General features: G+C 48.9%; 1 protein-coding gene across 8 annotated transcripts in view; it reads right to left on the bottom strand.

The window, feature by feature from the left end:
* Window positions 1–17,169, bottom strand: part of ANKS6 (ankyrin repeat and sterile alpha motif domain containing 6) — a 65,917-nt gene that overhangs the window by 8,148 nt on the left and 40,600 nt on the right. For 5 of the 8 annotated variants that reach the window (XM_037797633.1, XM_037797635.1, XM_037797636.1 and 2 more), the window contains 4 exons: window positions 16,049–16,218; window positions 8,591–8,777; window positions 6,585–6,652; window positions 1,694–1,810 (listed from right to left, as the gene is read on the bottom strand). In XM_037797633.1, coding sequence (XP_037653561.1) covers window positions 1,694–1,810; window positions 6,585–6,652; window positions 8,591–8,777; window positions 16,049–16,218 — 542 coding nt within the window. Of the gene's footprint in view, window positions 1–1,693; window positions 1,811–6,584; window positions 6,653–8,590; window positions 8,812–14,444; window positions 14,470–16,048; window positions 16,219–17,169 lie in introns of those variants that run through there. The other 3 variants (XM_037797634.1, XR_005210662.1, XM_037797639.1) reach the window with 3 other exon arrangements.

Below are 17,169 nucleotides of genomic sequence, written 5' to 3'. Positions count from 1 at the left end.
ACTTTCACACATCCTTTTGGGGGGACCTGATTCAACCCATATGCTCAACACCTACAAAGCACCCGTGGTGTGGCACGCACTCCAGGGGTGGTATTTCATGAATAATCAAAGCCCCCAAGACTTCTGCACTTGCCTCCGCTGAGCACCTGGGAGCCCCCAGGTGTCGCCCCTCCTGACAGCAGAGACCCGCCCCCTGCAGCAGGCCCACCTCCACGGCCCCTCCCATCTCACGGCAGAGCAAAAACAGCCCTGGTCTGGGAGTCAGGGCTCACTGCCCACCTCAGAGCCTCAGTTTCCCCATCTGTAAAGCGAGCCAGTCCAGCCTTGGTGGAAGATGTGATCCACATGCGGGAGAGGAGAAAGAAGAGAGTGAAGACTCCTTGTAACTGCCCGAGGCGATGCTACCCAAATCTCCCTGAAGGGCCACCCCAGCCTGTCACGGGTAAAATGGTAACAGGAACAATGGTGATGACCACGAGGGGCGTTCCCTTGGCCCCTGCCGGCAGGTCGGGGAGCAGCCGCCTCTGCAGAGCAAGGTCCAGTCGGGGGACCCGACCCAGAGGCCAGGAGAGCGGGTTCAGGTTCTGCCTCCGCTGCCTCCCACCCCGTGACTGGGTACGTGCCCCCTCCCCAAGACTCTGCTTCCTCGAGCTGGACAGGGAGAGCAAGGCCACCGGCCGCCCTGGGCTGGTTGTGAGGACCACGGAAATGCAGTGAAGTGACCGGGAAACGGCAACGCGCGGCTGGTGTGAGCCATCTCCTCAATGTCCCCGTGCACAAGCCGGCAGTGCACAAACAGAGCCACAGTGCTGGTCACACTCTCCTGCATAACCGTGCACTGTGACACGGCCCCAGGGAGAGCAACTAAAAGAAAAAGACGTCCCTTACATTATTATTTATGAGGCCAAAATGTGTGGTCCAATGAGTGGGGAAGCTGTGAGGCAAAGCGTGAAAAAGCAGCAGGTGATGGAGTCTGCTCCATCATCGCGGAGTGAGAGACAGACTGTTCACCAGCCACCGCCAGGGTAAGGGCAAAACGCCGAGGGCAAAGCAGTGTGAGCAGCCCGGGGGCAAGGCCCAGCTGACAGGGAGGGGCCAAGGCTGTTTCTGTTTGTTTGTTTGGCCATGGGGAGAAGGGCGTGTTGCTAATCTTTGGCTTTAAAGCTAATGAAACAAATTTAAAATGAGGCAACGTGGGATGCCACCACCGATCCAGGCGACGGAAGGTTTTCTGTGTGCCAGGAGCTCCGTGAGCATTTCAGGCCTTGCACCAACCCCCTCGCACCCACCCTACAGAAGAGGGAAGCGAAGGTCAGAGAGGCCCATGACTTTCTCCAGGCAACACAGCGAGTGATTCAAACCCATCAGCCTGACTCCAAGAGCCCGTCTTAACCAAGGGCTCTGCTTCTATAGTGTTCTGGAAGGCAAAACCCAGTCCCATGGTTGAAGTTACCTGAGGGAATGTTTTAGCTGGATGTGAGGAGAAACAATCTAACAGGTCTGAAATGGGGACCGGCCACCCTGAGAGGTAGTGAGCTATCCGTCATGAGAAGTATGCAAGCAAGTTTCTGTTGGCTATGCCAGAGGAGACGAGGCTAGACCACCACTAAGGCCCTTGGGGACACTGCGGGCCTAGGATCCCAGGCAAGTTCTCAGTTGTTTGAAGGAAAAAAAAAAAGATGGAAAACAATACCTTGCCTGTGTTCAGTTCAGAAATCGCTGCCAAAATCTGCTGCCTGGACCCATCTGTTTTGATCCCCAGCTCCTTCAAATCGCCGTCCGTGAGGGTGAGGAAGGCCTCCATGTCCACCTGGGAGAGAGGAAGGGGACAGGCTGCCATCTGCTTCAGGCCACACCTCTTTTTTCACACCCAAAACAGAGATCATGATTATGAGCTATCAGTGCTTATTAGGAGTGAATTATAATTTACTTCTTCTAGTTTCTGACTTGACACTTAAAGTTTAGTTGGAAATCCCATTAAAAACCAACTCTCTTCATTCTAGCCCTCAGGTTTTCAAAATAGACCCAGGATGGAAAGACCCTGACAATGAAATAAGTACGGGATGTCTTCAAGGCAGCCATCTGGGGTGGCTAACACGGAAAACTCCAGGTCCCGCTCGTGGGAATGTAACGCCAATGTTACGGCAATGGTCCCGGTACTAGAGACTGCAAAGGAGAATGCGGGCATAAGGCAGTACTCACCATGTCTCCCCCAAAGAGGACAAGAAAGAGTTAGACTGTGAGAGACAGAGAAGGAAAGTAAACACCAGAAGCCATGAAGGACAGAGGTGGAGAAGGGCTCAGGAAATGGGCACCCCGTGCTCCCTGGCTTCTGCAGTGAAATCCCAACAGCTCTCTCTCTCTCATCCCTGCCTGGGCCCTGGATACAAAACGCAGAGCCTCTGCTCCAGCAGCTTCTCCAAACCCCGAGGCAGGTGGAGGGAAGGTGATGCAGTCATGTGCAGACATGGGGGCCAAGGATGGGCAGAATCCAACTCTAATGGCCTGCTGGGTCACTGTGTAGTGACGCAAAGCCCTTTCTAAGAGACTTACATAGATTACACCATTTTAGAGATGGGGACCCGCAGCTGGGCCAGATGGGGCTGTAAGGGGCCAAGCCTGGATCTGAACCCAGGGAGCAGGCTCCAGAGCCCCGACTGCTGATGCATTACCTTGGACACTTAATGGCTTTAAGACTGGAACTTTGTAACCAAATAAACCCCCTTTATAAAAGCCAATCCATTTCTGGTGTTTTGCAAAAAGGCAGCTTTAGCAAACCACAACACTTGGGGACCAGGCACCTTCTCAGTGGGTTCTGCCCCCCAACGGTACTTCTCCCTCCCAGCTCCCCACCTCCGCCTGCCCCCACACCTGAAGCCAGAGCTCCTTCCGGTGCATGTCCACCTGAAGCCCGCAGCCTGCAGGATCAAGTCCTCCTGGTCCTGGCCCCACATGGCCAGGGTCCATCCAGGCCAGCACCAAGGGCTGTCAGGCCCTTCCAGCCCTGTCCCCTCTGTCTTCAAAGCTCAGCTTAACCCTCAGCCGAGGTCTCCTCTGGCCTCAGTCTGCAGACCCGCCACCCCCACCCCAGGGCTCCCAGGGTCTCCAGGGTATCTGTATTACCCAGGGCCAAGGTCCTAGGCAGGCAGGAGGGGAATAGTGTTTGTTGATTGAATGAATGACCGCATTGCCAATCAATCTCCTTCCGCCTCCTCATCTACATTGACCTTCTCAACCTCTGACCTCTGGCGATTCTGGGGCTGTCAAACCCTCACTGCTCAGTTAAGGATGCACAAGAGGCTCAGTTCCCCTCCAGTGAGAACTTGTGAAGGGTTAGTGGGGATGAGGCAGAAATATGCCACTGTCCTTTCAATACCCAATCTCCAATATTTTAGTTAATAGAACCCCAGTTTCCAGCTGGGCACAATTTCCTCAAAACTAGAACTGTCTTTCTAACTTTCCTTTGCAGATAAGTACATCATGTGACAAACTTCTGTTCCATGAGATATAAGAAGGTTGTGTGGTACTTTAGAGAAGTCACCTTGAAAGGAAGATGACAGGTCGTTTTGCTTTCCCCTTCCTCCATCCTGCTAGCTGGAATGTGGATGCGATGGCTGGAGCTCTAGCAGCCACACTGGACTTGGAAAACAAGTGCCACAGTTTAGGGATATGGCACAGAAATGAAAGGAGCCTAGATGACTCAACTCCAGACTTTTGATGGGAGAAATAATCTCCTATTTTGTTTAAGGCACCTGTTCTAGTTTGCTAATGCTGCAGAATGCAAAACACCAGAGATGGACTGGCTTTTATAAAAAGGGGGTTTATTTGGCTATACAGTTACAGTCTTAAGGCCATAAAGTGTCCAAGGTAACACATCAGTAATCAGGTACCTTCACTGGAGGATGGCAAATGGCGTCCGGAAAACCTCTGTTAGCTGGGAAGGCACGTGGCTGGTGTCTGCTCCAAAGTTCTGGTTTCAAAATGGCTTTCTCCCAGGACATTCCTCTCTAGCAAGCTTGCTCTTCTTCAAAACGTCACTCACAGCTGCACTCCGTTCAGTCTCTTTGAGTCAGCATGTTTTATATGGCTCCACTGATCAAGGCCCACCCTGAATGGGTGGGGTCACACCTCCATAGGAGTATCCCACCCAAGTCACCACCCACAGTTGGGTGGGGCACATTCCAAGCAAATCTAACCAGCACCAAAACATCTGTCCCACAAGACCACAATGATAATGGCATTTGGGGGACACAATACATTCAAACTGGCACAGCACCTTTATTTTGTTTTTTTTCTACTACATGTAGCAAATCAAATGCATCATAATACAGGTGGAAAGATGAAAATTATTATTCCATCTTCAATACAGCAAGCTGAGAACATGTATTAACTCCACCCCTCTTCCAAATTCTCACTGATGACTAAAGGTCTGTAAGGATAGGGAGAAATTTTACCAGCCCTGGAAAGCAGGGAAAAATGCTATCCACATGCCAGATATTTCAAGGAGCTTCTGCAAGGCCTTAATAAGCACCCCTGGAGCTGTGGGGGCTGGGGCTGGAGGCAAGGGCAGGGGGCCACCAGTGGGGTCAAGGCCCCAGTCCTACCAAAGCCTCCAAAGAGAACCCCAAGTCGTGAGCCCACAGAGAGAGCGAAACCCCCACAGTGCCAACCAGCTTGTGCACGGCCCAGAGTCGTGCTAAGTACTAGGGAGGGACAGCTGAGCTTGGCTCCTGACAAGGCCAGGGAGTCTGGACCGGGGAGAGAGAGAGGCACTGCCCCAGAGAACCCCAGGAAACGGCAACAACCCGAAACCCCCCAGCAGGGCTCCCGGCCCTCCTCTCCGTGCTGCCTCTGGCCCTGGCTCCCTCCCTGACCCCAGAGGCCACTGAGGCTCAGGCAGCCCAGTTAAACCACAGCAAATCCACACGCTTCGCCTCCCCCCTTCCCCTTCAAATTCTGCAAGCTGTAAACCTCAGCTGGACCCAGCCCTGTTTCCTTCACTGGACAACGGGAACAGCCTCTGCGGGACGAACGGGGGGTGCTCAAAAAGGGGGACAAAGCTGAGAAATCAGGACAAATAACACCTTTGAAACAGAGATAAGGAAACCTCAAGAAATGCAAGTAAATTTTGAGATGTGCTCTCAATACATTCTAAGAGAACATGGAATGAACATAAATATGCGTGTGTGTATACACACACACACACACATAAATGTAAAAGCATGCAGCCATCAGCGAACAGGAAAGATTTCTTGGCGGTTGTGAGATAAGAAAAACCACTGGTGAGGTGTAAATCGCCAAGGAGGCAGGAACGACAGACAGGGTGGGGCAGAAAGCCAATGGATGATGAAAGTCACTGCAGCTCTCGTCTGACTCTTGAACCAAAATGCAAACTCCTAAACTGCACCTTGAGCTCGCCAGGACAGTGAGTGATTCCCCTACCAGCCACTGTAATTACAACCATTGTCCTGTACTAAGAGGGGCCCGAGAATGTTTTACACCAGGGATCGTGCCCTGGTGGCTGGGAGCCTGCAAAAGTGTTTCATTTCACCCAAACACTAATATTTTTAAACAGCTTTCTTGAGACATAATTCACATGGTACACATTAAAATATACAACTCAACAATTTTTAGGTACTCAAGGGTTGTGCAACCATCATTACAGTCTTTTTAAATATACTACAGTATATTTAAGAATATTTTCAACACCCCCAAAAGGCACCCCACACCCATTGGTAGTCACCCCCCCATTTCCCCCCACCCCAGCCCCCCGCCAGCACCAGCCTACTTTCTGTCTTTATGGATCTGCCTATTCCGGAGATTCCTATAAATGGAAAAATACAGTGTGTGGCCTCTGGAGTCCGGCTCCTCTCACTCAGCATAAGGTCTTCCAGGTCCATCCCTGTTGTCGTGGGTGTCAGGACTTCTTTCCTTTTTATGGCCAAATATTCCATTGTATGGAGGGACGACATTTCATTCATCCATCACCAGCTGATGGACACTTGGGTTGCTTCCCCTTTGGGGCTATTATGAATAATGCCGCCAGGAACACCTGAATACAAACTCTGGCAGACAAGTTTTTGTGTGGGTATATACCCAGGGATGGAATGGCTGGGCAATATGGAACTCTGAGTTTAATATTTTGCTGAACCGCAAAAGAGTAATTTCTTAAACAGATTTTAGATGCTTTTAAGCATATAGGAACTCAGATTACCACAGATCCTACACCCAGACACTCAAAATAGCTTCACTGGGATTTGCTTTTGGCCCACTTCAAATCTGTAAGCCTGGCAGTCAATTCTCATCAACAAAAATGTTTGCAAGACAGACGCAAACTTTACCAGACAAAGCAGTGCTGAAGACTAAAAAGTTCTATAACAGAAGGAGCCAGAAGTTCCCCAGGAGCTCACTGTCATGAAGCGAACTAAATGTGATGAACACAAATTCTATTTTCTCAGCTGTTGCGATGAAAAAGATCAATCTAGACTTACAAAATGAAAACCTACATATTCAGATATACAGCATTTTATTTTTAAATTTTTTACAGTAAGATTTAAATTGACATTCAGAAAGAAGAGGCTTACCTCTTGTTCCTCAAAAATGGGCTGGTATTTCTCAAGTGATAATTTCTTAAGGATTCCAGTCAGCTCATCTTCAAGAGGGGAAGATGTGGGGGAAAAAATAGAATTTTGTGAAATGCATCAAAAGAGTGATCTTCAAATTTTCTTACAAAGAGGTGGTCATCTTATTTCCAATGAAATCCAACAAGAAACCCCATGGGGAAAGCAGATCCAAGACGGGCTCCCGCAGACAGAGCCGGAGGGGTCCCACCTGCCAGCCCATTCCCCTCGGCATCTCCCGAACCCCAAATCGGGCTGCAGAGACCAGGTGGGAGATTCTGGCCCAGCTGCTAACTCCCCAAAGGCTGCAAAACCATCAAGTTCTCAGAACTTAGCTGCTGGGACTACATCTTGGCCTCTTTCTGTCTGAGAACATTTTAAAATTTTTTCTTGACTGCCAGTAGCTGTGACTGCAGCAAATGCTACTGACAGCAAGTCCTCAAAGAGAGAACCCAAGAGGACGGGCAGGCGGGCCTCGGGCTGGAACCAGGGGTGGACACTCTGGACTTCCCAAAGGAAGGACCTGTCTGTGCAGAAAACCAGCACCAGGGGAAAAAGTGGAGCAGACTCTGAGTGTCAAGATCTCAGAGCAGGGAGCATAACGCAAGGGAACATGACCAGTGTCTGGGGAGCTTGAAGAAATACCCATCACACTTTTACACACTGGTCCTCCTGAACCCCCAGATTTACTGGGGATACAGCAGGACCAAGACAGATAGTAAGCCGACTGATGGGCCAAACACAGAGAGGAATGAACAGCTCAGGGTAGGGGAGATACTGGGGAGAGGAGGGGGCTGCATCACACAGGGTGGTCAGTGACGGCCGCCCTGTTCAGGGGACATTTAGCAGTAAATGCAGGCGTGAGCTGGGCACATGTCTGGGGGAAACGCACATCAGGCAGCAGGACACAGCACATGCAAAGGCCCTGAGGCAGCGGGCGCAATTCAAAGAACAGTGGCTTGCCAGTTAGGAGGCCTGAGTTCTTTTTGTTTCATCATTAAGTCATTCACCAGTGACTGCTGATGTGCCTGCTGGGTGCTGGGGACCACTGCTGGGAAGGAGCTCACAGTGGGGCTGGGAAGACATAAGAGGGTGGCAGCCAAAGGCAGACTCCAAAGCTGTCCTGGTTGCAGTGGACATGTACTGTTTTTGCTTGCCCAGCATCCACCCCCCACCCCTTCTGGAAGCAGCACCCCAATTTCCTTTGAGGATCCACGTCTCCCCCTTCCCTGTCCACAGAGTGTCAGTAGGGCAGACCCTGGCCGCAGCTCCGAAGGCAGACCCGTGTCCCAGGCCTGGCCGAGCAGCACACATCACCTCTGGGGACAGAGAGTTGGGTCAAGGCCGGGCAAAGGACCCCAAGCCCTTAGAAGTCTAGCCAAGCCAGGCCAATGACCTCTGCCCCTGGGGTTTTGCTGGAAGTACTGAGAAAGCTGCATTCTTTGGGGTTGCTTGGTGAGAAGGAAGAGGACGAGGAAGGAAGCAGGACATGCTGCGGCCATGTGGAGACCGCCTACCTGAGATATGGAGAGAAACATTCCCAAGCACCTGGATCCAGACGTGCCTGAAGCACACCCACACTCTTCCCTTAGGTGAGCCAATGAATTATCAGGCTTTTGGGTTTTTTTTTTAAGCCAGTTTCATTTGCAACTGAGAGACTCTTGATTTGCACAGGGTTCAGGGAAAGGTATACAATTCACCTGGAGAAGCACTTCCATGGGTGTACACCTGTGCATGTGAGCAAAACACGCTTACATTTATAAAGTATATGAGGGAGCTCACTTAGCCCAGTGAGGATAAAAATGCAAGAGAACAGTGGGGAAGAGGAGGGGCAAAATTTTGCTTGTTTATTTTTTTAATTAGAAAACTTGAGCTGGAAGGCCATGGCTACTGTGGGCAGCTCGCTGCTCCGGGCTCTGGGGCCACCGCGGTGAGGGGCCTGGGTGGGCTTCAGGGCCTGGGGGACTCACCCTCGTCCGTGATGGTGCCACTGCTGGAGCCCCCGCTGCTCTTGGACTGCCGGTGGGAGGAAGAGGAGGACACTGAGGACTCGGCGGGGTGCCCCTTGGGGGATGGCGAGGGTGTGAGGGTGGGGGACGTGCTTTTGGAGGTAGTGGAAGTCCCCGACTGAGGCCTTGTGCTGGTCTCCAGTTTCTGCTGAAGAGAGTAAGACGCATCCATAAGCCACTGCCTGGGGGATAGAAAAGATCACAACACACCATCGCAGGCACGGTGGGACCCAGCTCAACAAAGAATCTAACCAGGACTACCAAGTCTCCAAAAACATGTACAACAAGTGACAACATTGCCATCAGGATGGAGACAGGAAGCGCGGGAAAAGCAGCACTGCAGGAGCCGGGAAACCTGGGTTCGAGCCCCGGCCCCACCACTACCTGCACGTTGCCCCGGCCAAGCCCCGTGGCTCTTGGGGCTGCAGCGATCCCGATCCCGGCACTAAAATGCAAACGTGGCTTCAACGTCCTCAGAAATCCCTTTCTGCTCTCGATGCTCCTTCATCTAAACCAGTCGCTTCCAACCTTTTCATCAAAGAACGCTACTGTTTTTCCCTCAGGTTTTTTTTTGTTTGTTTTTTGGGTCACTGTTCAGCTTTTTATATAAACTTTTACATTGAAATAATTTTAGACTTACAGAAGAGTTGCAAGCATAAGAGAGCTCCTGTACGGCCCTCACCCAGTGAACCTGATGTAACATCTTATATAACCACAGGATGATGATCAAAACTAAGGAATTAATTGATTTTGTTTTTTAAATTCACCTACAGGAGAAACAACTCTTTGTTGGGTACCATCCTGAGGGCTCACAAATGCAGAGTTGTGCACCCACCAATGAGCCCCAAACAGAACGGCGCCATCATCCCCTAAATTCCCCCGAGCTGCCCTTTTCTCGTCTCCCCCTCCCCTAACCCCAACCCATGGAAATCACTCATCTGTTTTCCATTTCTATAGTTGTACCTTTTCCAGAATGTCACATAGTTGGAAACATACAGCATGGAGCCTTTGGGTCTGCCTTCTTTCACCCAACATGACGCCTCTGAGATTACTGACCTCGTTGCATGTGTCAGTACAGGTCACTGTTGCTTTTTATTGCTGCGTAGTATTCCACTGAGTGGTTTACTGCAGGGAATGTCTGGGACATTTCCAGTTGTGATGATTATGAATAAAGCTGCTGTAAACATCATGTCCAGGTTTTTGTGTGAACAGTGTTTAATTCACTTGGGTAAACACCTTGGAGCGATGGCTCATATGGTAAGTGCATGCTTCATTTTATAAGAAACTGCCTAAAGGTCTTCAAAGTGGCTGTCCCATTCTGAAATGAATGACACATTCAGTCCCACCAGGCAATGAATGACAATTCTGGCAGCCCCACATTCTCACCAGCACTTGGTATCTTTTTTTCTTTTCAATTTTATCCAGTCTAACAGGAGCATAGTGTTGTCCCATTAAGGTTTTAATTTGCATTTTCCTAACAACCAATGATGCTAAGCATCTTTTCAGATGCTTATTTGCCATGTTTATATCTTCTTTGATAAAGTATCTGTTCAAATATTTTGCACATTTTTAAACTTGTTCTTTGTTTTGCTTTGTTTTAATTGTTGAGTTGTGAGAGCTCTTTATCTATTCTGGATATAAGATCTTTATCGGATATGTGATCTGCAAATATTTTTTCCTAGTCTGTGGCTTGTCTTTTCACTCAGTTATAAAGCATCTTCTGCAGGGCAAATTTCTTTTTTTTTTTTTGATGAAGTCCAGTTTACTTTTTCTTTTATGCACCATGCTTTTATACTGTATCTAAAAACTCTTTGCCAAACCTAAGGTCACACAGATTTTCTCATGTTTCCTTCTAGAAGTTTCATAGCTTTCAGTTTTATATTTGTCTGTGGCCCATTTTGAGTTACGTTTGTACTGTCAGCTACGTGAGGAGGTTCACCGCCTTGCGTAACGAGGCCCAACTGTCCCAGCACCATTTGCTGAAAAAACCACTCTCTCTCCACTCAACGGCCCCTGCCCCTTTGTAAGAATTTCAGCTGGCTGCTGTCGTGGGCTCCCTGTTCCGCCCACTGGTCTGTGTGTCTGTCTTTTCACACTGCAGCTTTATGGTAAGTCTTAAAATTAGGGCATGGGAGTCTTCCAACTTTGCTCTTTTTCATAATGCTTCTGGATATAATTCCTTTGCATTTCAGTGTAAATTTTAGAATCAAGTTTCTCAGTCTCTACAAAAAGAGGCTGCTGGGATTGTAACTGGGATTACACAAGTCTACAGATCAAACTGGGGAGAACTGTTATCTTAGCAATAATGAACCTTCCATTCCATGAACACCATAACCCTCTCCATTTATTTCAGCTTTTTATGATTTATCAGTATTTTGCAGTTTTCAGCCTATAGATGCTGTACATATTTTGTTAACATTTATACCTAAGTATTTCATTTTGGGGTATTACTGTTAGTGGTATTATTTTTAATTTTTCATATAAAAATTGTTCTACTTCTAAGTGTGTGTTGCTAGTATACAGAAATACAACTGACTTTTGAAGACTGATTTTATCTCCTGAGACACTGCTGAACTCACTGAGGAGGCCCAGGGGCTGCTTTACAGATTCTCTGGGGTTTCCATGTAGATAGTTGTGTGGTCTAAGAAAGAAAGGATTTTATTTCCTCCCTTCCAATGTATCCTTTTTCTTCTTTTTCTTGCCTATTGCACCGGCTGCAGTTCCTGGTACAAAGCTGAATAGGAGAGAGTTGGATGTGACAGCATTTTTGCCTTTTTCCCAATCCTAGGGAAAAAGCAGTCTTTTACCATTAAGTATGATGCTAATTGTAGAAAATTCAAATATTGAACCAAATTTGCATTCCTGAGATGAACTCCCCTTGGTCATGGTGTATCATCCTTTCATTTGCCACTGGATTGGAAGTGCTAATATTCTGTGGAGTTTCACAGCTATATTCATGAGAGCTTTTAGTCTTTTTCTTTTCTTGTAATGGGTTTGGTTTTGACATGAGGATTATGTTGGTTCATAAACTCAGTTGAGAAGTATTATCTCCTATTTTTCTGGAAGAGATTGTGTAGAGTTTGTATTATTTTTTCCTTAAATGCTTGATAGAATTTGCCAGTGAAATCATCTGAGCCTAATATTTTGTCTTTTGGAAGGTTTTTAGTTACAAAATCAATTTCTTTAATAGATATGGGATTATTCAGGTTATCTATTTCTTCTTTGAGTGAGTTTACAAGTTTGTTTCTTTAAAGGAATGATTCCATTTCATCTAAGTTACTGAATTACTGGGCACAGAGTTATCAGTATTCCTTTATTATCATTTTAATGTCTGGGATCAGAAGGGATATGTCTCCTTTTTCATTCCTGATACTGGTAATTTGTGACTTTCTGTCTGTCTCTCAGTCAGTCTGGCTAGAGGTTTATTAATTTCATTGATATTTTCAAAGAAAACTTTTGGTTTCTTTGATTTTCTCTATTATTTTTCTGTTTTCAAGTTCACTGATTTCTGCCCTATTATTTCCTTCCTCTTGCTTGCTTTGGGTTTGTCTCTCGTTTCTTAAAGTAGAAGCTTATATTTCTGTTTAGAGACTTTCTTCTTTTCTAATGTAAACACATACTGCTATCAATTTCCCTCTAAGCGCTGCTTTATCTGCATACCACAAATTTTGATATGCTATATGTTACTTTTCATTCAGTTCAAAATATCTTTTCCCTTCTCTTGAGACTTCCTCTTGGACCCATGGGTTATTTAGAATTGTGTTTATTTTGAAGTCTCAGAGAGAGAACTGGGGGGTGGAGATGGAGACAGATACGGATCGTTTCCTTCAGAGAGTCCAATTACCTCTATGTGATAACAATTGATAGTATTCCACAACTTTCGAATGCTCTGTTCTTCTGCTCTTCCTCCTTCCCCTCCTCCTCCTCCTTTTTACTTTTTTCCTCTGTGATTCAGTCTGGATCATTTCTACTGATCTGTCTTCAAGTTCACTGATTCCTTCCTTGGCTGTGAGTTCTACCGCATAGCCTGTCACAGGCATCCCATGTCCTTACAACTGTTTTTCACTTCTAGCATTTCCGTGTGATTCTTTATTGTTTCCATCTCTCTGCTGATATCTCCCATGTGATCTTGCACGCTGACCACGTTTTCCATCACAGCCTTTTATATACTAATTGCTGTTACTTTACATTTCCTCTCAGTTAATGCCAACCTGTGTCATGCCTGAGTCCGATTCCGATGAGTGTTTTATCTCTCAGGAGTGTGTTTTTTCTTGCCTTTTCACATGCCTTGTGATTTCCGCTGAAAACTGGACATCTTGTGAAGGGGGGTAAAGACTAAGGTAAAGCGTTGTCATGCCTGGAAACGAGTAGGTCTTTCCTTGTATCAGGCCTTCAGTGCTCCTTCCAGCCAACTGCAACCCAAAGTGGAAAAGAAGTCCCTCCTTTGGGTTTTGAAATATTTGTCAACAAGCTGCCTACATATTAATAAATTCTTCCCTCTGCTTTCTCTATAAAGAAAGACATTCCCAAACAGAGCTTCTGACAAGCAGGAGATAACCAGTGCACCCCTCCGAAATGGGCCTATCCCAGCCAACAGCAAAGAAACATGACGCTCTGGACCAAGAGAAGCACTATTGGGGGAGGAGGGTGGGATTCTCGGACACACTGGAGCCACTCCCTTGGCCCCAGAGGGGTGGACTGATTGTATCAACAGCACCATCTCACCCCTCCCAGGACCTGTTCCCTTTCCCTGTAAGCCTGCCTGCTCTCTTAGAGCTGACTTCCTTAAACCACCCACTTGTCTTCAACTCTTGCCTTCCACCACTGCCGTGAGAAATGCCCGGGCCAGCCCGCTGCAGAGGGAGGCCCATGGTCACCCTGGTCACCCCAACAGACAGCCAGTCGTGTGACAACACCCCCTGGACCAGGAGAGCCGCCTGGCTGAGCCCAAACTAAACCCCCTGCTCACAGATTCACAAGCTAAACAAATGCTTTTTGTTTCAGCCTCTGAGCCTGGGGGTGGCCACAGGAGGCTGAGCACCCAGCGGGCCACTGGGGCCTCCGGGAGCTGGGAGTGTTGATGCAGCACCACGGCCACCTGCCCTGCCCCGGTGTCTCCCAATGCTCACGTCCCACAATTCCCGAACATCCTGGAAGCCGTGTCTCACAAATACTCCACCAGTGCTGTGAGCGGCTAGTTGTGAGCCATGTTCAGAACCTAATTCAGGAGGCTTCCATTTTGAACACTAATTTCTAACCCTTCCTAAGGGAGTCTTTGAAAAGCACCTTGTGGCTCCATTTTGTTGCTGGTCTTTGAGAGAAAGCCCACTTCTGTGTCCTTTGATTTAGGGCAACGCCTCCTGAGACCCCTGGGCTGGGCTGACCACAGAAGACTCCTAGGGGGAAAACAGATGCCCCCAGCATCACCCGAGAATCTAATCTGATTAGCAGAGGATGGGGCCCAGAAACCTGAATTTTTAAACAGCTCCCCAAGGTTACAGGGTCATGACGATACTGACAACACCAGGTGATCCTTGAAACGGATTGTTTCTCCAGTTCGTTGTTTCCTAATGCATCTTTAACAAAGTTAATTTCCTTTCATCCTCTGTATATAGATTATATATAACTGATGCAGCCAAGCAAGGGAATGATACAATTTATAATTTATGACTTAGATGCCTACCTATTTCCAACACTGATTAAAGGAAGCTAACAATATCTAACACACCCAATAAGATCATCAAAATAGAAACAGAAAATTTTAGACAACATAGAAGAGGAAAACTATATGAAAACCTCAAACTAGCAGACTTACTTTATAATGAGTAGCTCTGAGTTTCCTAGCAGCAAAGACAAAAAGGGAAATACAACCGATTACATAATTCTTACTATCTGATAGAGGAAAATGAATCAAAATATCAGTAGAGACATTTTTCTAGAGCTGAATTCTAAAAGTCACTTAATTATATAAGACTTATTACACAGTAGTTTGAAGTGATATTTTAAGCAATTTGGCACATAATGGAAAACATACCAATGTGTAAGGAGAGAGAAACCTTTTCTGGAACTAAATTGTAAAAGGAACCTAATAATGTAGGTCCTATTGCCTAAGGGACTTTGAGAACCAGGAAGGGGCATGTAGTTGGGTGGAAAATAAAGCCTTCTGCTCACACACCCATCGACGCAGAAGCTGCTGGAGGTCCTTCTGTGGTGGGCAAAGGGTTAGGGGTGGGGCTTTCTGGAGAGCTAACATTTCTCAGGGAGAAAGCTGAAGCCACCCAGAAAATATGATGAAGGGTAGGGATCTTCCCGGACTGGGGTCCTCTCAGGGAGGAAATGGGATACGCTGCACTAAAAGGGCTCCTCGGGGACCACCAAGTCGGGAGACGGGTCGGGGAGCTGCTCACACTCAGGACTAGGAAACTGCACTCCGGGGGCTCACTCCAAGACCCCGCGGAACGCCGACCCGGAAGAGGGGGCTCAGGAGGTGGAGGGGGCAGAGTCCAAGGGCACTAGGAGACTCCCCTGCTAGGGAGGCATTCGGAGTTTCTCATCCTTTGCAAACCCCACAGGCATTAAGGAAGCGATGACCACAAAAGAGTGGGGGTGCCCTCAGGTGAGGCTGCGGCTCTGCTCTGACCCCCCACCCTCCTTCGGCATCCCCCACCCCACCCCATTCCATGCCCCCGCCTCTGGGCTTTGCACCCGCTGCTCCCCAGCCCTGGGAGAGCCCCCGCCCCTTGCCCCACCCCTGTCCCCACGTGTGGCTGTTCCTCCTGACTCCCTGTTTGGATGTCACTGATGCCCTCAAGCCTGGGTAGGGGCCCCCACCTGGGCCCCCAGAGCATCCTCACTTCTCCAGGACAGCCCCCGACACACCCAGGAGTGGCATGTGTGTCCACACAACATCTCCCCTTGACTGAGTTCCTGAGAGAGGTCCCCAAATTTCCTGATTTGCAGCTCGATCCTTGCTGTGCACATGAGCAGATGCTCAGAGACACATGCAATGAATCAGTGATGCTGTAGTAATGATGACAGCAGCTGACACCACTATGGGCCCACCAGGGGCCAGGCACCCTTCCAAAGGCTGCAGCCTTTGGGGCTGGGGTGGGAGCCCGGGGAAGCCTGCTCTCAGGCCCTGCCCCAACCCCTTCACCCTCATCAACGAACACATGCACGACTCGCGGCTGGATGATGCCCACGGCTGAACATCGGGGGTCCCCTGGGCCCCTCCACCCAATGGCCACTGGCTGGCAGGAAACACAGCCCTGCAGGGCAGCTGAGTTGTGAGCACTGGGAAAGTGAAGGTGGCAGGTCGGGAGGGGCCTCCCCCGGCCCTGGCCCAGCACAACGACGGTGCCCCTACCCGCCTCCCCTGCACCTGGCCAGGTGAGGGGCAAAGAGCCACAGACCACGCACCTGGCCACCAGGAACGCTGCTGCCTGCCGGGGGGCCGGGGAGCTCAGGTGGGCTGGCTGCAGGTGCCGGACCCACGGGGCTCGACCGGCGGCCTGGCTTCTGCTCAGACAGTCCGGCGGCTTTTTTCCTCTGTGCAGCAATCTGCGACAAGACACTGTCTATGCCGCCACCTGGGGAGACAGAAATGGGGACAGCTGCAATGGGGACATGGTGTGGTGGGACCCCGATTCCTGGACACCCCTCCCTGCGTGGCTCCAGGCCTGGGCTGCCCACAGGAGAATTTGGCGCTAACAACGAACATTTACTAGGCACTGACCACGTGCCAGGTGCTGCCAGGATATTTTACACAAGCAAACAGAGCAGTTCCGGAGGGCAGACTGCACCAGGAGCCTCCCAAACAGGCAAACCCACTGCCTCAGCCATCCCCCTTCCAGGAACTTATGTTAATCCCTTGACCAGGTAGGCAGATGTGGAAGAACGAGGGTTCTACCTAACGCAGCATTACCTGTAAGAGCAAAAACCTACAAACAGCTTTGTGTTCAGCACAAGGGGACTGGTGAAATAAACTGTGACTGCAGACATGGATGGACACCGTTCGGTTACTAAAGAGATGCTGCAGAAGCATGTGTAGCAACATGGAAAGGGGTTCCCAAGATAGTGACATGGGAAGAGAAGGTGGCAGGCTACAGCCCAGTCCAGAGCTCAGTGAGGTGTGGGGCCACAAGAGCCGCTCTGAGCCAGCGGCCTGGGCATGTCCTGGCTCTGCCCGAAACGGATGTGTGACCTGGGGTGAGCCACTGGCCTCTCCTGAGCCCGGGTTTGCTCATCTGCAAAGCAGAGATGATGACATCACAGGTCTGGGGCTTAGAGCCATGTCTGGGATTATAAAGCACTCAATAAGTTAATATTTACTTTTAAAAATATCTATAATATGCAGAGAAATACATTGCAAAGGTATATACCAAAATGGTAATGACGACTCCCAGGAGATGAGATTGTATCTTTCTGGTTTGGGTCTTAAGGCTTACCTGGTCCCAAGGCTTTTTTTCCACCAGAAGCAGAATGCATTCCTTATGCAGCGGCATAAAGCAGGGGTTAACTCGTTAACCAGGGAGACTAGG

The sequence above is a fragment of the Choloepus didactylus genome, chromosome 10 (genome assembly GCF_015220235.1).
Source record: "Choloepus didactylus isolate mChoDid1 chromosome 10, mChoDid1.pri, whole genome shotgun sequence".
Taxonomy (NCBI): domain Eukaryota; kingdom Metazoa; phylum Chordata; class Mammalia; order Pilosa; family Megalonychidae; genus Choloepus; species Choloepus didactylus.
This window is presented reverse-complemented; position numbering and strand designations above follow the sequence as displayed.